The 23,678-nt window shown below is 34.9% G+C and overlaps 1 protein-coding gene across 1 annotated transcript in view; it reads left to right on the top strand.

Moving 5' to 3' along the window:
• Positions 1-23,335, top strand: part of LOC149537006 (UBP1-associated protein 2C-like) — a 34,083-nt gene extending 10,748 nt beyond the window's left edge. The window contains exons 2-6 of the mRNA XM_089806822.1: positions 19,461-19,581; positions 19,901-20,044; positions 21,825-22,018; positions 22,393-22,468; positions 22,576-23,335. Coding sequence (XP_089662948.1) covers positions 19,461-19,581; positions 19,901-20,044; positions 21,825-22,018; positions 22,393-22,468; positions 22,576-23,007 — 967 coding nt within the window. The 3' untranslated portion in view covers positions 23,008-23,335. The remainder of the gene's footprint in view (positions 1-19,460; positions 19,582-19,900; positions 20,045-21,824; positions 22,019-22,392; positions 22,469-22,575) is intronic.
• The last annotated feature ends 343 nt before the right edge of the window (positions 23,336-23,678 follow it).

Below are 23,678 nucleotides of genomic sequence, written 5' to 3' on the forward strand. Positions count from 1 at the left end.
GTAATATACATCCTTGTTTTCTTTTCTTTGTTTTATGTTTTTAAGAGTTTAACAAAAGCAGACAGAGATGTAGAACTTGTGTTTCACAACAGATATATTTGCAATAAATAAAGAACTGAAATGTCATTCTAGATACAATATTTTAAATACCCACAATCAACAATTAATTGAAAGTACAATTTCTCATCAAAACTGAAGATAACCTGATGGTTGAATCTCATGATAATAAAATATAAGACATTTTCTGATCACAAATAATATTGAGAAATGGCAGGAAATAAAATAAACTGGCACCTATAAGCTCTAGATGCCACCTCCAAAAGGGCCAATTTGATGTAGGTTTGTTACCGCAAGTCTAAACACCACAATCTGCAAACAAACTTCCTCTCACTATAGTTAAATTTATAGCTTCAGTCGGATTGATGATCTCATAAATTATAATGATTTGATATGTATGATCATAAGTGTGCGCGCGCACACGCACATATATAGATAGATAGATATTGTGATAATGTCTTATTAATACATTTGAATTCAAACTGAGTCTATATATATCTCTGCTACAGCAGATTGAAAATCATATTACTCACTATGGAGGATCGGGGTTACGTATATTACCCACGATTGGTATCATGTTTGAAGAGCACGTTAAGTGCTAATCATGTAAGTAATTAACATTAGTTATGGTTATGTAAATGGTAAGACCGTGACCCTTCATGGGTCATACCACGTAAGGATCATGACCTTACGTAATCATGACCCGTGAGATATATATGTTCATTATATCAATGCAAAAGAAAATCAATCACAGCGGCCATTTATCTTCTGCATTCAGTACTCATACAAACATTAGTCTTTGTTATTGGCAAGTTTACTGTATACTGCAGCACGTTCATAATAGATAGACAGTCAAGTTTATTATATGTACTGTTCTATCAAGTATATATATGTATAAACTTAGTTAAGTAAAATATATAATTCTGTTCAATAAGAATTGTATGCTACATTGAAAGAAGAATATACAGATCTGCAGATTAAGAAGAAATAATTCTTCTCTATCTTAGATTCCATATTTCATAGCATAGTATCAGAGCCTAACTGATAGAGAATACATACTAAAGACAGTGAAATTTTGAATCAAAATATCAGAATTAAAGGAGGAGCAATCATGGTGAACAGCATTAGAGTAATACATTTGAAATCAACAATGCAAGCAGATTACTCACCTTAATGCAGCAGCTATTAAATATCAAAATGATTAAAGGGGAGACAATTCCACCTATCCAGTAAAGGGAATAGGGACCTGTTCAATTCAAATAAAAACTGGAGTTAGTTTACAATTAAAAGATGTTCTCTTTGTACCAGGCATAAAGAGAAATTTGGTTTCTATTTCAGGTTTAGCTGATCAAGGCTATCGCATCACCTTTCATGAAGTTAAAGTGTCACTTTGGCCCAAAAATTCTAACATTAAGAATGCTATTCCTATAGGATCTAGAGATGGTAGCTTATACAAACTATGTAATAATAAAAAACATGCACTAAGCCATGAAATATCAAATCATAATGAGATTTGGCATAGAAGATTAGGACATCTTCGGTACAGTGCTCTACCTACTAAAGGAAAGATTACTAATGGATTACCTCACTTAAAATTTGAACGTAGTGGGATTTGTAAAGGTTGTGCTCTAGGGAAGAACACTGAAAATTCTTTTCCTCCAAGTGAACATAAGTCTAAAAATGTATTAGAACTTGTCCACACTGATTTATGTGATCCAATGTCAACACCATCATTAGGGGGATTTTTGTATTACGTAATCTTTGTCAATGATTATTCTAGGAAAACTTGGATATATTTCCTAAAACTTGAGGAGTAAATGAAGTATTGTTGAAATTCAAAGAATTTAAAGCCTCAGTGGAAAATCAATTAGGGAAGAAAATAAAAAGTCTAAGATCAGATAATGGGGGTGAATTTACATCTGAAAACTTCAAAGTGTTCTGCATTTCTGTTGGGATTAAGAGGTAGAGTACAGTACTTTATAATCGTCAACAAAATGGAGTCGCAGAAAGAAAAACCAAAACCATCGTGGAAGCTGCAAAAGCCATGATGCATGATCAAAACATACGTTTTTCATTTTGGGCAGAAGCCTCAAATACAAATATGTATATCAAGAACAAATGTCCCCATTCAATCTTAGAGAATATAACACCTGAACAAGCCTTTATAGGGATTAAACCGGACTTAAGCCATCTAAGAATCTTTTGTTGCCCTATATACGTTCATGTCCCCAAAGAAAAGAGGACTAAACTAGAACCCTCTGGGAAGAAAGGAACATTTGTTGGTTATAGTGAAACCACTAAAGGATACAGAGTCTATGTTCTAGGACAAAGATCAGTTGAAATCAATAGAGGTGTCAAATTTGAAGAAGATTTAGCCTATCGACTGTCTCTAAATATTGAAGATGATTCAATCATAGAATTAGAGACAATTGAGAATCAGAGGGAGAATATTATAGAAAATTATGAACCTCCATCATCATCTAATCTTGAAATTGCTGAAATTTACAACAACAAGAAAAGACCATTATGGGCAAGAAAGATGATTGAAGAAAATAATGTGGAACCTGGTGAAGTATTTAGAGAAAGTAAAGAGAACAAGAAATCAAACACGCTATGTTGCACTTGTGACCGAGCTTACTAAAACTAAACCGTCAAATGTTGAAGAGGCTTTGATATGTCAAGCTTGGAAAGATGCTATGATCGTAGAATACCAATCCATCTTAAAGAATGATGTCGAGGATGTTGTACTAAGACCGAAAGACGAATCATTTGTATCCTCAAAATGGTTATTCAAAATTAAATATGCATTAGATGGTAGTATTGAAAAACACAAAGTCAGATTTGTTGCTAGGGGGTTTTCTCAAAAGTTTGGAATTGATTATGAAGAGACTTTTGCTCCTGTTGCCTGATATACTTTGGTAAGAGCCATTACTGCAATTGTAGCATCCAAAGGGTGAAAGATACACCAAATGGATGTCAAGACTACTTTTTAAAATGGTGTCATTGAAGAAGTATATATAGAACAACCTAAAGGATTTGCCACTCATGACATAAATCTTTATGTATGCAAACTAAAGAAAGCTCTCTATGATCTTAAGCAAGCTCAGGTCTTGGTATGAAAGGATAGACAACTATCTCTCCAAACTAGGATACTCCAAAAATGAAGCTGATCCTAACATATATTTCAAAATATCTAATGGTGATATGTTAATTCTTGTTCTTTATGTTGATGACATTTGTTACAGGTGAAGATCATCTTATTGCTAAATGCAAACAAGAACTTGTAGCTGAATTTGATATGAAGGACCTATGAATTCTGCACTATTTTTTGGGTCTAGAAGTATGGCAAAAGAAAAATTACATTTTCCTAAATCAAGGGAAATACACTTGAGATACCTTGATCAGATTTGGCATGATAGATTGTAAACCTCTATCTATTCCCATGGAAACAAATCTGCATAAGCTTAAGATTGAAGCAACTGACTCAGAACCTACTAACCTTACCTACTATAGACAAATTATTGGATCTCTTATGTACTTGGTGAACACTGCCCTGATATCTGTTATGCTACTAATGTGTTAAGTCAATTCATGTGTGAACCTAAAAAGATTCACCTAATGGCTGCCAAGCATATTTTGAGATATCTACGTGGCACGATTGGACTCGGTTTGAAGTATGAGAATGTTGAGATACAATTTCAAGGGTATTCAAATTCTGACTGGGCAGGTGGTTCCATGGATTGTAAAAGTACTATTGGGTGTTGTTTCAGTCTTGGAACGACTATGATATCCTGGTTTAGTAGAAAACAGTCAGCAATTGCTTTAAGTTCTATTGAAGTTGAATACATGGCTGCTTCCATGGGAGCTTGTGAAGCAGTGTGGCCGAGGAAGTTACTACTTGGACTATTTGGGAAGCCCTTGAATCCCACTATGATTCACTGTGATAATCAAAGCTGCATCAAACTTTTAGTAAATCCAGTTTTTTATTATCGATCCAAGCCTATAGAAATTCCTTACCATAAATAAGAGATATGGTAGACAGAGATGTTATTAAATTAGTCTACATTTGTAGTGAAGAGCAAAATGCTGGCATATTTACCAAGCCTCTTGGGAAGTTGAAAGTGGATTACTTCAGAAGTGAACTTGGTATGACTAAATTGTAATTGAAATATCTGAGATGTAATTTCTATATTATGAAATTAATATATTCATGAATATTTAATGTTGCAATATTGCATTCATGTGCTATGTCATGAAAGGTGACAATCTTTCATGGAATAAATTTGTAAGGTCGCTATTGTAAGGTCCTGTGCTAGAATTCATGATAACTACTGTATCAAGATTGACTACATTATGTTGCTATCTCGAAATATGTCGGATATCTTGATACTGTATATAGTGTGTTTATTTGTTATCACTTAGTGTGTCTCTGAATTATGTCGGTAATTTGGGATAACATACATTTCATGATTGACTGCTTTAAAGTTGTGTCCCAGATGTGCCTGGTATCATGATATTGAGATAAGTCATTTTTCTTGATTTATTACTATGACTGACTCCAACAACTGTTGTCTTGAAATTTGTTAAATGTCATGATGATTTATGTATCAGGATGGACTATATGTATCATAGTTGGCATAATCGTCAAATAATCAACGAGTTTTTGGGACTGGCGAGTTTTTCCCAAATTTAATTGCGAGAAAAAATCTCCAATTAATCATTGGGTTTTTGCAAAAATCTGGCGAGTTTTTCAGAAAAACTCTTTTTTTTTTTCTTTTTTTTTTAAAATTAAAATTTTTGTTTGTTAAAAAAAAAAGGCAAAAAGCATATATATATTATGTAAGATAGAGAGTTACAGTATGCTAGTAGAGCTAGGAAGAGGAAAATGTGATTGTAATGATGTTTTTACTTCTAGTTTGACAAACTATTTACTATTATGCTTCTCACCATCAGCATTTGGCATGAGAATGCGATTTTGTACCCACTATGCATTTATATATATCTAAACTCCTGCTTGTTTATTTTGTGTTTTCTATAATACCCATTAGATGCATCTTCTCATTGAAATTTGCAAAAAAATGTATTTTGAAATAAATTCTAGTGGCTTTTTTAGGTTCTCGAATTTTCTCGAGTTTTTTTAAAATTGGCCGAGTTTTTCCCGATTAAACTTTTGGGGGGCTTGGCAAGTTTTCCAACTATGATATGTATATTTTTGTGATATTGGAGATTTCATTGTCATCCTAAGATCAAGGTTGAGATCTGTTTGACTTATTTTGATTGTTGTCCCGGAAAGTGCCAGAAATTAGATAATTCATAATCTTGTTATGTGTTAAGATTGATGCTCACAATTATTTGTGATAGGAGTTCATATTTTATGAGATATTCATGATAGCTATATCCTCCCTCGCTAAGATGGAGTGTTGATATTATAGCTTTAGTCAGATTGATGATCTTAGTAAATTATGATGATTTGATATGTATGATCATAAGCGCACGCGTGCACACATATAGATAGATATTGTGATAATGTATTATAAATACATTCGAATTCAAATTGAGTCTATATATATCTCTGCTACAATAGATGACATTGAAAATCATATTACTTACTATGGAGGATTGGGGTTACTTATATTACCCACGATCGGTAACATGTTTAAAGAGCATGTTAAGTTCTAACCATGTAAGTAATTAACATTAGTCATGGATAAGTAAGACCATGACCCTTCATGGGTCATACCACGTAAGGGTTATGGCCTTACGTAATCATGACCCGGGAGATATATATGTTCATTATATCGATGCAAAAGAAAATCAATCACATCAGCCATTTATCTTCTGCATTCGATACTCATACAAACATTAGTGTTTGTTATTGGCAAGTTTACTATATACTACAACATGTTCATTATAAATAGACAGTCAAGTTTATTATATATACTGTTCTATCAAGTGTGTGTGTGTATCTTAGTTAAGTAAAACATATAATTCTGTTTAATAAGAATTATACACTACATTGGAAGAAGAATAATACAGATCTGCAGATTAAGAAGAAATAATGTTTCTCTATCTTAGATCCCATATTTCATAACAAAATTTATTAAATAATGATAAAGTTAAATATTCTATCTGACTTAATAACTAAAATGTTATTCAAATCAAATACATTAGACTAAATTAATTCCCATAATACCAACATCTAATGCATCCACAAACATTAACAAAATGGAAACAGTGTCAATTGACCAATTGGGTGCCCAACCTACCACTCTAAAAAAATGTAATGGGCACCCTAGAAATGCCCAAAAACTGAACCAATTGCTGAAATAGATTTTTTAATGCAAACTGAAGATGGAACCGATGCTGAAATTATATTAATTCTCAAAATGATGAAATCAAGTACAAGCAATGTATTCCAAAGGCCAAACCCCAAGGGAATGACGTCTAGAATGTTACAAGAGAGGATGAATGTCCCCAATTGCCAAGAAAGATATGTGGTTCACACATCCAAGCTCTTATCAAATGTCATTCACAAAAAACCGATGCTCAACAATGAGACTCTCACCCCTATTTATTCTTTTCCTTCACCCTTCTAGAAGGAACTAAAACATTAATTAATTGCAAGTGCTAGAAGCTTCCCCCTTCCAATAATTAATGCACTCTCTAGAAACTCCTCCCTTGCAATACAAAAACTAATTGTGCTTCTAGAAAATTAAATTACTAGACGCTTCCACATTTCCAATAATTAATACACACTCTAGAAGCTTCTCCCTTGTAATACAATAATTAATTAAATTAATTAAATATAAAGTCAGCTTTTAATTTTTAATTTTAATATATTTAATGACTTTATAAGAAATTAATTTAATTTCCTCTTATGCTCCACTTAGACTTTGGAGAACGTGAAGGCTAAAAGATGGGGTCATTACAAAAAAGGCATTATGCACATCTCAATGACTGAAGCTTAATAAAAATCTTGTCACTACTAAAAGCTGGTTCAAACTGTCATCATGAGTCCCCTAACCCTAACTCAATAGTCTACAGGAACAGATTGGATAGGCTAATGGTCCACCATGCCAAATGGCTTGAGAAAGGGATATTATAAATGTACTTTTCTTTACCTTCCTTTCACAATTCTTTGCTCTCAACAATGTTGATCCTCTAGGGGGACGCTTAATGGCTGATCTTTTTCACCCTTCCATCCATCAAATATGATGGACATTCTTGTTTTTTTCCCACGAATCCCTTATAGGCTTCAATGCATCCTCAACATAATTCACTTCAGCTTTCAATAAGGTCCTATGAACTTTCTCAAAACTTGATTTCTTTACCCTTTTGGAGCTTTAATAATTGCTTTCAAATTTTATTGTCACTGCGGTAAGTGAACAACATGGAAAGCCAATCCATTTGCATAGAAACATCAACGCCATTTCCAATGATCACATTGATCTTGTATGCATAAAGGCCATGGTTTCTTCTTTATGTGTGGTAAAAATGGGTGGTTTTTTATAGGTTGAAAATTGGAAGGTGATGGAGGGAGATTCATTCCTCAAAATCTTTTAACAGAGGCTGGTTTGATCTGTGATCTGCGATCTGCCTCTTGATTTATTTTTCTTGCTCATTAATATATGCCATGACTTGAGCTTCTAGAGTGGTACAGCATTTTTTGTTGGGCAAGTTTTGAAGCCCTATCCGTGAATGTGGCACAAATCTCCTTTACATCTTCACAAGTGCCCTCTTACCTAACTTTATGAGCTTGAATACCTAACATCACAGCCGCCACAAATACAAACATAACCCTCAACACTTGGAAGTTGCTATATGTCAACATTATTTTAATGTGTAGATTTTGGATTTGTTTTGAAGTGAAGTTGACCCAGAGAGGTTGAACCAATTGCCATTGTAATACCCGTTATAGCAAGTTCATTCAACAACACATTTGAAGAATTGAAACAAATGAAAAAAGAAACACATGCAATTTAACCGATTTAGAAATTTTTATCACGTGTCATAGAATCATAGAAGAATGTAAACAAATCAATTATTCAAAAGAAATCAAGAGAGCTCATTCGATAGAAAAATGTATAGGGAAAAACTAAAAGTTTGAAAAAAATTCACCACCTTTTTGAAAATCTTCCTTTGTGAACTTGTTGGCATCATAAGAGCTCAAGTAAATACATAGGAATAACATGCCAAGCAGTCTAGAACATTTGCCAATCAATCTTCAACTCTATTCATGTCGTGGCAAGCAAGGTTTAAAATTTATTTTCATTTGGCATTCACAAAAAGATAAAATTCTTTTTTCTTGTTCCCAAAAATGTTGGGAATACACATTTAGGGTTTTGGGTGTGTTTTTTAGCTTTTAGTCGAAGTTGAATGTCAGTTAAGACTTTTTTTTTAAATTACCAGTTTCATTGGTTGGGCATGAAAATTAGTGAAATTTGTTAGGGGGTGTCCACAGGCTGTTCTATATAGTCATAGAGGTTAGGGATGTGACCTTGGATGGCTCCCAATTCAAACTAGACCTGGACCTATATTTGAGTTGGACCAAACTTGAACTACCAAGTCCTAGGTCCAAATGGGTAGCACAGACAAAAACATGTAAAAACTTGATTTTTACTACTAAAATGGTACACTTCTTGAGAAATAGAGCAGTTTACTCATTAATCAAGTGATTTATTTAGTCGACTTTTATCATCAACCAAGGAAAAAAGCATAGTATACTGGATTGAGTTGTTAATGTGTAGGTGTAAAACCAAGATTCACCTCATAACGTAGGTCCAATTAACACAAGAAGAAGTGTCAATTCGTGACCTAGTTCAAAAGGGTGAATTACTTGGACTTACTTCTCCCTCACCTCCACGTTAAGGGGATTTTTGGACTTAGTTTTCTTAGTAGGGATAACTCTAGGCAGCAGGGACGCAATGCATCCTTTCTCAAGAGTTTCCGAATGCGAGATAGTTTCAGAATCTTCAAAGATTGATGAAAAGGGCATCCAAATCCACAACCTATTCTTCCTTCTGAAATTTGCAACTTTCAAAATAAATGGTTTTTGTTTGTTGTTGTTGTTGGGGGGGGGGGGTTTGCCTCAATCAAACCTTAGTTTAGGAATTAACCTTAAGTTGAGATAGAAAATAGAGAATGCTAGCAAGTAGTAGAAGTAGATCTAACATGAAGCAATGCAAATCTATGAATATCCTCTTGAATTTAGAATGTAATCAAGTATGTAGGTTCAATAGCCTTGACTCTAACTTCAAAAACTCTAGGAAAGGAAATCAAAGTAAATGAAAATCTTCATGTGTGAATGTGCTTGAAATTCGCCTTAGGAATGAATGTGGATGTTGGAGGAATGAATGTAAAGGACTCCAAGTGAATGAAGGGAGATCTTGAATGTTGAAAATGCTAGATCTCTTCAATTGCTTGAATTCTTGAATCCTCGATCTTCAAAGGAGAACTTGCTTGAACGACTTGAATGCTTGCGAACTTGAGCATGTGAATGATGGATCGCTTATGCATATGGTTGATGGGTGCAAAATGAGGCAAATGGATGGGTTTATAAAGGGCTCAGAATAACTTTCTCGCACAAGCCGATTGTACCTTGAAATTAACACCTTGGATCAATCCAAACTCGGGATCCGAGAAGTGGACCCCAAAATAGGTATCAAGTAGGAACACACTACGTCTCTACTAACCAGGCCTTAAAATACTCGAGATTCCTTCAGGGTCCCAAAATAGGTCCCAATCTTTAGAAATTAGGTGCAATTTTCAAGAAAACATCTGCTTCGTTGTGGAAAATAGATTTTGAGTGACTAGATGAAGGCAAGGGAGGAGGATCCAAGTGGTTAGATCCTAACTCGGGTTTTACGCCATGAAATAGGAACACCAAGGAGGATCAATTAGGTCCTACCTTAATTTTGCCTAGGAGAAATGTAAATAAATGATGAAATTACATTAAATGGGTGCTAAAGCATCATTAAATTGAATTCCTTCGAATTCAGGACGATATATTTAGCCCTCACTTTAGCAAGAGGGTGGACCAACCCATACGGTAAAGTAGACAAGAGAAGAAGAGAGAAGAGTCCGACAAATCACAACGAGATAGAACATCACTTAGCTAACTCCACATCCATACACAAGGGTGCAAAAACAAAGCGAAAAGAAAACCAAGTTAAAAGATAGAGATAAAAGGGGTTAGTACTAAAATAATCCCAAATCAACTAGTGAAAGAGACCTCGCTGACGAAATGTCTCACCCACTAATATCGTATCTGTAAGGCCATTACAAGAGCATAAGTAATGACATAAAAAATGCAAGAGCAACATCATTAATAACATAGCTTCAAGATGTATTCCTACTAGCATGAAAACAAAAGAGAGAAGGGGAAGAGAAGTGATTACCTCACCCAGTAAAGTGACCACCCTATTGTGAATCACAGGAAGAGCTGTTTGCAAAATATGGCATTGTATGGTCTAACAGGGTGGCAATTCACTAGTCAACCCACCAAAGTTCCATCCATAGATCAATCTCCTTTGTATCACCATGGCATGATCTTGTAAAAATGTGTTGCTCGTATATGGGATTTAGCATGTTGTGCTTGAATGCATTACTTATGTATGAGATTTAGCAAACTTGTATGCGTTACTCATATATAAGATTTAAAAAATGTGTTTGGAATGCGTTACCCATATATGAGATTTAGCAAGTTCTTATGTGTTAACCATATACGAGATTTAGCATATATCTGAATGCGTGACCCATATATGAGATTTAGCATATGTGCTTGTGTGTGCAAAAGAGATGAAGCAACAATGCACAGGTTTGAGGATAGCCTAGAAAGCATACCAAGCCCCCAAGGCTAAAGTACTCTAAGCCATACTTCGAATTCGTATTTGCTACTCCATGATTGTGAGCATAAACTATGTAAAAGGAGGGTGTATATATGCACCCCTGTATAGACATTAGAGGGCAGAGAAAGAGGACACCTTCTACACGCGACAAGGAGATATCCTTAAAGAAACAATGCAGACTATGGTCTTAGCGAAGAGCATTAACCTTCACAACTTAAGAACATAATCAATCATGAAAATGATATATCACTAATGGTAAGAGGATCCTCAAAAGGGAGAAATCTTAATGACAAGACATCTACCTAGGAGGAGCGCTTGATCAAGATAACATCTCCAAAAAGAGGGGAAGAAGAACAAGAATGCACCTATTCAACCCCCTATGTATAGGTGGAATAGGGATCCTTGGATGAAGGATGACAAACTTCAACCTAAAGCAAGGGAAAGTGTATATAATGGACATAACTTTTCTTGAGAAAGAAGAGGTGATGACATAGGACCTACACCTCTTGCAAAAGGGAGAAGCCATAGTCAAGACACAATTCTTCATAAAGAAAGAACAATGTCACATAATAAACAAGCTCCACTTAACCCTAAGGAAAATAGATTCTTAGAAAAAGAGAAAGAATATAAAAAGCATCTTGCCCCCCAAGCGCGAGGCAAGCAATAAAAGTCTGTGGTGGATTGTATAACAAAATCTTGGAAGATATAAGGATGTCGTAAGCAAAAACTGATAGTCATGCACAAAACACAAAAACTCCATATCCAACAAGAAGTATTATAGAATAATGCAACACCATAGAGAAAATAAAAGCAAGAAAACATCATAGGATATGTGATTCCAAACAACATAAGATGCTAGAAAAGATATCGAATATGAAGTAGACTATAGGTGATCATTAAATGAGAAACATTAAAATCCAAGGTATGAAAAGACATTTGCTAGGCAGATACACATGATCTTGCATGTAATAAAGCAGTACATATTCATAGCTAAGAATGCTTCATAAAATATTACAAATCTATAGAGAAATGAGATAAGAGAGATGAAAGGATACCACCTTATGCCTATCTAGTTATCATGAAAGTAACAACAAAGGGATAACAGGTCCTTGAGAGAAAAGAGATAGAAAATCCAATATATGCCCTAAATGATAGATTCCCTATAATAAAAACGCATTTACAATCATAAGATTAACTTAGGATGCTAATCCATGTGTAACACAATAAATGAATGCAAGAGAGAACATTAAACTATAAGAAAATGCAAATTCATAAAGGATATTGGATGCATTGAACAATGGAGGGAGGACACGTTATGCTCCCTAAGTGGTTTCAATTTATACTAGACATGTAATTTCAAGCAAACATAAGATTGCACTTGGGATGTTAATCCATAAGTAATGACAATAAATGAATGCAAGAAAATATGTCATCATATAAAAGGAAAGCAATTCAGCAAAGGGGAATAATGGATCCTATAATATAGATAGAAAACGAAATAGGTCCCTTGCCCCCCAAGTGAGGAGACAAGGGAAATGACTATTATTTTACTTGCAATATTAGGACAAGGAGCCCCCAAAAGATAGGCTAACAATGTCACAAACCAAGGAGCAACATAATAGGGATATATATGCATCAAGTAAAATAATCATGAAATAGATATTATTCATCATAGCAAGTCATATGAAACATAACATAAGCAATGAACTGAAAACAAGAAATAAAACATAGTAGATCTCTTAGGTGTAATTAGATGGAGATGTAAAGAGAAGCAATTAATATGCATCTACTCATTAACTAAAGGTGTTTGATTCACAGAGTCAAGAATGTATAATGGTGGTGTAAAATTGAAATTTTCTCTATTTTGAAGAGTTGATAAGCCACTTATAGGGTTGAGGTGATTAGGCTCCTTATGATCTAAGGTTAGATTGGTGAAATAAGGTCATAATGATTATCTTTTTTCAACAAGACCTAATTTGATTTGAGACATGTCTTGAAAGGAAGAAGAAGCATCAAGTGTGGGATCTTCTATAGTGAAGGCACTTGTAGAAAAAGGACTAACAAAACTCATCAAGGCCTCATCTATAGAAGGAATATGCATAGAGGTTGATCATTATAAGCAATACCCATGTCACTATCCAAATATGTCTCGTGAGGAATAGAGTAACCCATTTCCTTATCCAAGGGTTCATCCCAAATAATAGCATTGTCAAGGGTAGGAACATCATGAGGGGGGGGGGGGGAGGATGAGAATCAATGCCAGGAAAAACTAATTTTTCATCATACACATGAAATAGAACATCATGAAGTTCATGAATAAAACTTGAAAACAAAGATAAAAACCCCATTGGAATGAAATGCAATTTGTTTTTGTATTTTCAAAATGCAAATATATGAAAGGCAATGTATATGAAAACAATGCAAAAAGAAATCTAAATACCACTAATGCAAACAAGTAGATTTGGATACACCAAGAAATTTAACTCCAAAATTGAACAAAAAAAGCAATCTAACAACAAAATCAAAAGTGCAATTGTCATGTCTTGGGTTCACCAAAGATGTGTAGGGAGAAAATCAAGATTCACCTCCTAATGTAGGCCCAATTAACACAAAATGAACTGCCAATTTGTGAGATAGTGCAAAAGTGTGAATTATTTGGACTAACTTCTCCTTACCTCCACCTTAAGAGAGTTTTGGGCAAGTAGATATGCAATATAAGGCTGAAATATAAAGAAATGAAAAAGTGTATTGAGATGGAGAAGGAAAGATGATATACCTTGCAAAATACAAACCTGAAAAAGGGTTGTCAAACAACCTCTTAAAGTGTTGAATCCCGCGATCTAGATTGAAAACTGCAAGATCCACAAAGCCCATAAATCGCTTGGCTTTTTGGTAGAGTCGGATTTTCTTAATAGGGATGACTTTAGGCAACATGGATGTAGTGCATCCCTGCTCAACAACCGGTTCTTCCTTTTGAAATTTGCAACCTGCAAAATAAAGGGTTTTTTTTTGTTGTTGGGGGAGGGGGGTTGGGGTGTTTGCCTTAGTCAAACCTCAATTTAAGAATTAACTTGAAATTGAGATAGAAAATAGAGAATGCTAGCAAGTAGTAGAAGTAGGTCTGATATAAAACCATGTAAATCTATGAATATACTCTTGATTTTAGAATGTAATCAAGTATGTAGATTTAATAGCTTTAACGCAACTTCAAAAACCCTAGGAAAGGAAATCAAAGTAAATGAAAATCTTCATGAATGAATGTGCTTGAAATTCGCCTTAGGAATAAATGTGGATGTTGGAGAGATGAATGTAAAGGATTCCAAATGCATGAAGGGAGATCTTGAATGTTGAAAATGTTAGATCTCTTCTTTTGCTTGAATGCTCGAATCCTTCATCTTCAATGGAGAACTTGCTTGAATGCCTTGAATTCTTGAAGGGTTTTCGAGAGCTTGAGCATGTGAATGATGGATCCTTTATGCATATGATTGATGGATACAAAATGAGGCAAATGGATGGGTTTATAAAGAACTCAAAATAACTATCTCTCGCAGGTCAATTGTACCTTGAAATTAACACCTCAGAGCAATCCAAACTTGGGACTTGAGAAGACCCAAAATAGGTTCCAAGCAGGGACAGGGACACATTGTGTCCCTGATTGGGCAAGCAAGGACACATTGCATCCTTGCTAACTAAGCCCCAACTCAGGATTCCCTTGGGGTCTTGAAATAGGTCCCGGTCTTTAAAAACAAGGTGTAGTTTTCGAGAAAAGTCCATTACGGTGCTGAAAATAGATTTTGAGTGATTGGATGAAGGCAAGGGAGGACTTAATTGGTTAGATCCTACCTCGAGTTTTACGCCATGAAATAGGAACATCAAGGAGGATCAATTAGGTCCTACCCTAATTCTGCCTAGGAGAAATGAGATGAAAAGAGGATAAATGCAAAGATCAATCCAAACTTGGGACTTGAGAAGCAAACCCAAATTAGGTCCCAAGTAGGGATGCATTGTGTCCTTGATTGCGCAAGCAAGGACACTCTGCATCCCTGCTAACTAGGCCCCAACACGGGATTCCCTCAGGGTCTTGAAATAGGTCCCAGTCTTTGAAAATCAGGTGTAGTTTTCGAGAAAAATCCATTATGGTGCAAAAGATAGATTGAGTGATTGAATGAAAGCAAGGGAGGACCCAAGTGGTTAGATCCTACCTCGAGTTTCACTCCATAAAAAGAAACACCAAGGAGGATCAATTAGGTCCTACCCTAATTCTGCCTAGGGGAAATGAGAAGAAAGACGATAAATGCAAATAAATGATGGAATTGCATTAAATGGGTGTGAAATCGTCATTAAATTGAAGTGCTTCCAATTTAAGACGACACCCAAAGGAACCTTCAAAGAAAGTAAAAGGCCTAATAGATTCTCAAGCTATGTGGTCCTAACGAGTGAAATCATAAACTCTAAACCTACTAGTGTAATAAAAGCTCTCAAATATCAAGTATGGAAAGATGCCATAACAAAAGAGTATCAATCCATTTTGGAAAATGATGTATAGGATATAGTACTTAGGCCTAAAGAGAAATCGATTGTCTCTTCTAAATGGCAGTATAGAGAAACACAAAACATGTTTTGTTACTAGAGGATTCTCTCAAAAGAAAGGTATTGATTATGAAGAGACATTTCACCTGTCTCCATATACACTTTTATTAGAGAAATCATAGCTATTGTAGCAGCTAAACGCTGGAAGATACACCAGATGGATTTGAAAACTGCATTCTTCAAGGGGACTATCAAAGAAGTCTATTTAGAACAATCTGAAGGTTTTGTGATCCGTAATGCAGCTTCTCACATGTATGCAAATTGAAGAAAGCCCTATACGGACTTAAACAAGTTCCCCAAGCCTGGTACGAAAGGATCAACAACTATCTTATGAGACTAGGTTTCTCAAAGAATGGTGCAGACCTAAATCTCTACTTTAAAATTATTAAAGGTGATATGTTAATACTAATCCTATATGTTGACAACCTGGTAATTAGAGGAGAAGATCACCTTATTGTTCAATGTAAAAAGGACTTGGTCTCAGAATTTGATATGAAGGGCTTGTGTATTTTACACTAGGTCCTAGGTTTGGTAGTCTAGCAAACACTTGATGGTATTCTTTTGAATCAAGGAAAATACAATATTGATATTCTGAAAAGATTTGGGATGTTAAATTGTAGACCGATGTCAACACCCATGGAAACCAACTTACATAAGTTAAAGAGGTAGCAACATAATCCAGATTTGAAGATTCTACTCTTTATTGACAGATTATTGGATCACTGATGTACTTGGTTAACACTTGGCCTAATATTTGCTATGCAGTGAATACTTTGAGTCAGTTTATGTGTGAACCACGGGAGATACACCTCGTTGTTGCAAAACATATATTGAGGCATCTTCAAGGTACTATTGGATATGATCTCAAATATAGGAAAATTGGCCTCGATCTATGTGGATACTCTGATTTAGATTGGCTTGGAAATGTGATTGATTGAAAAAGCACATCAAGATGTTGCTTCAGTTTGGGATCAGCCATGATTTCTTGGATAAGCAGGAAACAATCTTCAATAGCACAAAGTTCTATAGAAGCCAAATAAAAGGCAGCCTTTATGAGAGCTAGAGAAGCAATATGGCTTTGAAAGTTGATTGTGGGACTATTTGGTGAGCCCCTAAAACATACAACTATCCATTTCTATAATTGAAGTTGTATTAAGCTTTCAGTGAATCCAGTGTTCCATGATTAATCTAAGCATATAGAAATTCCTCATTAGTATGTGAGAGATATGGTAGAAAGAAATGTGATCCAGTTGGAATATATTAGTTCAAGTGATCAAACAATAGAAATTCTCACCAAGTGCCTCTCCAGAGTTAAAGTTGAACACTTTAGAAAGAAACTTGGTATGGTTTAAATCTAAGTTACCGAGACCAAGTCTCAAAATTGTTTTTGTACTGATATAGTGTGACTCAATGACTTTATTGTCCCTCTGTGTACATTACTGAAAGGTGGCGATCATTTTGATAATATACACTTGTATCTAACATTGCAAGGTGACGACTTTACAATATTTACTATCATGATGAATATCATGTGACTTGATATTTGTAGATATGTCATGATAGTTAGTATCTCTTGGACATTTTGATAGATATCATGTGACTTGATATTAGTTGAAGATCATAATGTTCTTTTATGAGATAATCGTGGTGGATATTATGTGACATAACATCTGTGGATATGCCATGACTTGTTATGGTAGACATGATGAGATTTGATGTTAATGCACCTACCATAACTTGGATATAAGAAGAATGTCATGTGACTTGATGTTTTTTATATCCATTGATATCACAAGTTAGGTGGTATTACTATTGATATACACTTGATTATCTTACCTAGCTAAGAGGGAGTGTTGATACATAGTAGCTTTGGTCAGATATTAGAGTGATAGATTGCACTGATTACACACGTGTGCATGCACGCATGTATATCAGTTCACTATGTGAAACTGATATACATACATAGACTATTGCTATATAAGTGTAATCATTACAAAACCTTAAAGACAAAACTACCACCCTTATATTCAAATCGAAACTCTATGCAGATCAAGTATACTACAGTCGGTATTGGCAGATTCTGATTATAATTATTCTCTCTTGACTTAGATCGAATATGATCTTATGAGTTTATATAAACAGATCATATGTTAAGCCTCTTTGTGGATCTCGAGTAATGATCCATTAATGCACTAGCAGATCATCGATTTGCTAAGAGGAATATTTGGTTGTGTATAAACAAATCTGGTTATGATTAACATTAACTATTTGTTTAATTGTAAAGTCTTGTCATGAACGGACATGAGACATGTCCACTCATGACACACCTTTTTATGATATGTCTATCGGAGGAGATATTTATACCCAGCTGATAAGTTCAAGAGAGATATAGAAATCAACAAATACTCTCACTGTGAAGTCCGGCACTAGCAGATCTGAATATAAATTGCATTTTCAAAAGTGCACTTGTATTACATACACTCTGTTATACCGATTCCTTCAAGAGTAAAGTCTTATCTTAACCTGAACAAAAAAAACCTATTGCATTTTAATCTGCAAATTTTAAAACCTATACCAGTCTGATTAGAAGTTTAATTTACATTCACAATCTTTGGCATTTGGCATTGATAATGAGGAAATATCATACTATGAAATGATTCAATTCTGTATATTTCTTCAATTTATTTTTACGCATGCACACACAAATACACATGTGCGGGCGCGCTCGCGCGCACACACACACACAGACATACCTGAACCCATGTACCCAAACCCTCAATTTTTTTTGTTGCCTGTATGATTGTATCCATGTACTGGATAATCATACCTGTATTCGTATCACTAAACATGAATATTAAAAATTGATTGTAATTTGACTTTTTATTGTGTCATGATATTTTGAGACAAGTATTTTCAAATTTACAAATTATGATTATGAGCTATTTAAATATTTCATTATTAAATATTTGGCAATTTTGAGTTTCACAGTTCTTATATACATAGTCATACCCGCACCCCAAGGGAAAAAAATTGCTGTACAGGCATTAGCTGTACCAGTATCTGTATCTCGCACTTGCAACTGTACCTGAAGCTTTTGATCAATTAATATACTTTATTAAAAATAAACTTTTTGGCTATGTGAGGACTGTTATTGGATATATGAGTTGAAAATTGAATTTTAATGAAGTGGAATTAATGGAACTTATGTGCTGGGTACTGCATGGCTAATCACTGCATAGGTCAGTTGAATTAGTGAGGTAAGTGAAACTTTTGACTAGTGCTCTGCTGCTGATGGTCCTACCATTTTCTTTTCTTTGTTGTGCACAATCCAAGATTCATGAGCAATGACCTGTCTTATCAATGGCCTTCCTTTTACTTGTAAGTTATAGTGGTAGTAACTTGCTTATTTTCCCATCGAGAGACATTCATCTTTTACTTGTTTAGTACTTAGTATAGCCATTGAATTTATTTCTATGTTCAGTGATATTATAATATGCATTGCATATATCTAAAACGAAAATTCTTGGTTTGTGTATAAAATAAAATATATTTCCTTCTATGGATTCCAAATCTATTGATGGAATCATATGTTTTTCTCTGCATATTACTAGAAAGGAAATTCTGTAATGTTTTTTTAGATCATTTTTTGGAAGGAAAGTTTAGTTCAACAGTTGCATGCCAGTCCTATTTGAGAAGAACATTGTTACAGATTTCTTACTTGTAGCTTATTAAAAGCTTCCTGCTGCTGTCATGTGCTTTACGCTTGGTAGAGTGCAGTTTTTGTTGCTTGTTGAATGCAATGATGCATTATTCATGTTTCTAGCTTTCAGATTATTCTTCTTGTTTTCCTTTTGCATGTGACTGTAAGTGTTTTAATTTTTATTCCATTCATTTTTGCATGGATTGTTTGTCTTGCTTATTGCTTGGGAATGGATTGACTGGAATGCTTGTGGTGGTATCCTGCAGAGGTTGTTTGTACCCTGTAGTTGCAGATGACATTAGGGATGTTGCAAGCAAGGACCCTGCTCATCGGAAGCTGTTTGTGCGTGGACTGTCTTGGGAGACTTCTTCACAAACTCTGCGTGAAGTGAGTGCATGATTGACTGCTTGCTTTTGATTTGTATGTTTGCAGATTCTGAGTATCATGTCGTTTAGTTGTAATGGCTCTAGTGTGTAGTTTGAGGTGTTCACAGTTGTGTTAAGCATTGGTTTTGTGTGTATTTGTTCTTTTGTGATCTGGATGCATGGAAGTTATGCTATTCTTTGTTTTGGTTTCACATAAATTTGGAAGATTCCATCTTCTTTGCCCAACATCGAAAACTATTTTTTTGGAGGCTTAATCAGGTAAGTAATGTTTACATATAAATCTAGTTTTTGTGATTGTATCTGTGACTTTCTTTGTCCAGGCATTTGAAAAGTATGGAGAAGTTGAAGAGGGAGCTGTCATCATTGACAAGGCAACTGGAAAGCCAAGGGGTTTTGGTTTTATTACATTTAAGCAAATGGATTCTGCTGAAAGGGCATTGAAGGAGCCTAGCAAGACTATTGATGTAAGTATATGAATTGGCTTTTAGACATTTACAACATTTTTTTCTACTAGTGTAAGCTTTATGATTAGCACTGGCATTTTTTATTTATTGGTTTTACTAAGTAATACAGTCCTTGATTTATTGGATCTTACTACTGAATGTTGTATCACCTTAATTGCCTCATGTCTGACATCAGACATGTCAAATGCTGGTTTAGTTGTATTATCTGTGTAGTTTTATGTTTAATGCCTGTGTTTTTTGCTATTCTTGTAAAAATTAATTTTGGCTGGATATTGATTTCGTATTTAAGTTGTGGACTAAAAGGAACATTGCTGCCTTTCATGTGAACCAAAACATGTGTTGAAGTTAACTTTGTATAACTTCTTACTCCTTTTTTTAAATCTTTGAAATGTTGTTAGTTTGATTATGGAGGTTATGCAGGTAGTTGGTGTAAAGTTTTCTAGAACGATTCTAGCATAAATAAATAATAGGAATGTCAAATCACATAAAATCTTGAGATACAGATTTACCCTAGGAAAGCCATCCTACTTGAGGGTGAAAAATCTTGAGATACAGATTTACCCTAGGAAAGCCATCCTACTTGAGGGTGAAAAACCCAGCCCAGAAAAAGATAATACCTTTATTGAGTTCTCTTAATATAAATACAAAATTATTGATGGCTTTGACAGCCAATCAATAAGCCTGAAATGCTTCCTTCACAGATAAAACCTTCACTGTGGATTCAGAAAAATAACAGCCTCACTCAATACAAATGATATAATTCTCATAACAGACATGATGATCACACATACAGATTTATTCACAATACCATTGATTTAGATCTCAACACATATTCTCAGAAAAAAGATTTATACAGACTCAACATAGAATCACTGAAACTTTCCCACTAAATGAAGATGTAGAATGCAAGAGCATTCGATACACAACCACCCAAGGAGCACTCGATACACTACCTTCCAAGCAGCACTCCATAGACCACCACTCATACAATCTGTTAGAATATGATAGTGCAATCCAACTGTATAAAGATGCCATGATAATCTATTGTTCTTTTGTTTTTCCATAACTTAAATCAATGACATCACCTCAAACTGAAGAGTCTCTCATGGAAGACCTAAGGATGGGCATCATGAACCGACGACACCTCTAAACATGAATCAGTGACAGCTCTAAACACGAACTGATGAATGCAACACATGGCAAGTCCATGCTGCCAAGTGATCTCGTCCATGAGGCAAAGTCATTGCATACATATCAGTTACGAAGGTGATCAAGTAGGTTTAAATTAAAGAAGAGAACTGAAGATAACAAAACAGCTGACCACGATAGGAATTCCACGAAGGCTCTTAGCTGAGCAGTGGCGGTTACAAGAGGAGCACAATACAATAGCAGCAATAGCCATTACAACTCCCAAACAAATACATACATGATGAGTATGGTAATCACCATAGTCAAGATAGAATCTCTGCTAAAGATGATAACAGGCTTCTACATAGAAGAACATCAGAGGTATGAATAATTTATATTGCTGCTATCTACAATAGTTAGAACTTGTTGTTAGGTACAAAGTATCAGAACGTTATTTTCAAGGAGATAATTAATTTCTGGGTTTAAAGTAGTAAATTATAGATGTTTTGTCTGCAATATTCTTATGGACATTGTTAGTTATGGTTTGTTTCAAATTTTAACAATGTTTGAAGTTGAACACAGTAATAAATTCAGGTAAGATGCATTGCTTGTTTCTATTTGGAGTTTTATTTGGTGTGAGATGGGATTGCAGGGTCGAATTACAGTCTGCAATCTTGCAACTGCCGGCACAAATTCGGCACAAGCTGCTGACCAGTCCCAGAAGAAATTGTACATTGGTGGCCTTTCATACGAGACATCCAATGAAAGACTTATATCTATTTTTTCACAATACGGAGAAATAGAGGAAGGTTCTGTTGCATATGACAAGAGTTCAAGCAAATCCAGGTATAAAAAATCAAGTGCCAGAGATAGTTGTGTTTTGTTTAACTGGATGGGAGGTTAGCTGAAAGGAAAAATTAAGTTTAGGAAACCTTTTGTTTAACTGAATGGGATGTTATCTGAAAGGAAAAGTGTTAAGTCTTTTATAAAATTGCTAGTTGTGTGTTGTTTAACTGGATGGGAGGTTAGCGGAATCGAAAAATAAGTGCAGGATACCTTTTTTTCTAACTGAATGGGATGTTATCTGAAAGGAAAATTGTTGACGTATTTTGTAAAATTGCTCTATGTGAAGGGCTCATTTGGAATGTAATCTATTCCAATAGCATGTCAGGAAGTTGAATCATTTGTATTTTAATTCTAATAAGTTTTATGCCAAATAGGGGTTTTGCTTTCGTTACATTCAAGACTATTGAAGCAGCGAAGAGAGCTCTTGAAGATAAAAACCGGAATATTGATGTAAGTAATAGCAGGTTTTCATAATTGCAATTCAGATGTGTTAAGGAATGAGCTTCTCTCTTTATGCAGCATGAAATATGAAAACATGTACTGTGTTTGAATTGCAGGGAAGATCAGTTACCGTAAAACTTGCAATTGAAGGTCAGAAGGAGAGAACAATGCCACAGGCTGCACCATCACCTCAAGGCCAGTTGGCATCACAGGTTCCACCAGTTTATGGCACTGTAAACCCAAAGTTTTCTTCCTATCCAAGGCAACATATATCAGGTCCTTCCCCACAAGTGTACCCCGCTGTTCTACCTGCATATGCTCCACAGCATTCTTATGTGACAGAACCAGTATATGGACATCCATTTGCAACACAACCTGTGTATACAGGATTGTCTATGCCCCATGGAGTGGGTGCACCAACACAGTACAACCCAAACTCTGAATTTCCACCACATGCAGCTATTCAACTCCCGCAAACTATCCAACCTGGAATGCCCATGATAGGAACACCAATGGCGGGAGCTCCCCCATACTATGGTCCACCATGAAGCAAAGTCAGATAGCTTTGATGATTGTGATAAATTGATTCCTGAGGAGTCTATTCTGAGAATTGGGTGATCACTGAAAATTGTGGCCGTTGGGGTTCTGATTTCAGCTGGGAGATACTTGGGACTTATGTTTTAGGTCATCCAGAAGAGTAAGCTTCTGGAGGCATATATTTTCACGGAGTTCATACTTAGGAATACGTATTAATTTCCACTGGCATAAACATTTAAGAAGCTTATACCAGGACTATGCAAAAGTTGCCAAGTATGCTCCATTTTGTTTAAACAGGTTGAATTTGCATATAATACAAGATTATTAGTCTCTCCATAATAGCAGATTTAGTGCTGTTTTGATTCATCTAACATCTGTGTGCACTGTCAATGTTATAATTCAGTCATATATATATATAATCATGCTAATATATTGAGAAAATATCAATTTTAATATATGTTAAAACAATAACTAATGTGAGTTAATATATTAGCAAGAGAGTAGAGACATGCCTTTTTTATATCGCATATATATTCATTAGTATAGTAAGTTGAAACACACAAAAATATGATAGGGTAATTACAAGTTACTGCAAATGACAAAACAATCTTATTTTAACATGTTATCAGAGCTACAATTTAGCCATAATACATTCAGAATGAAATAAACGCAGTTGAATCAT

Source organism: Cupressus sempervirens, chromosome 10 (genome assembly GCF_028749045.1).
Source record: "Cupressus sempervirens isolate cs-2001-9-10 chromosome 10, ASM2874904v1, whole genome shotgun sequence".
Taxonomy (NCBI): domain Eukaryota; kingdom Viridiplantae; phylum Streptophyta; class Pinopsida; order Cupressales; family Cupressaceae; genus Cupressus; species Cupressus sempervirens.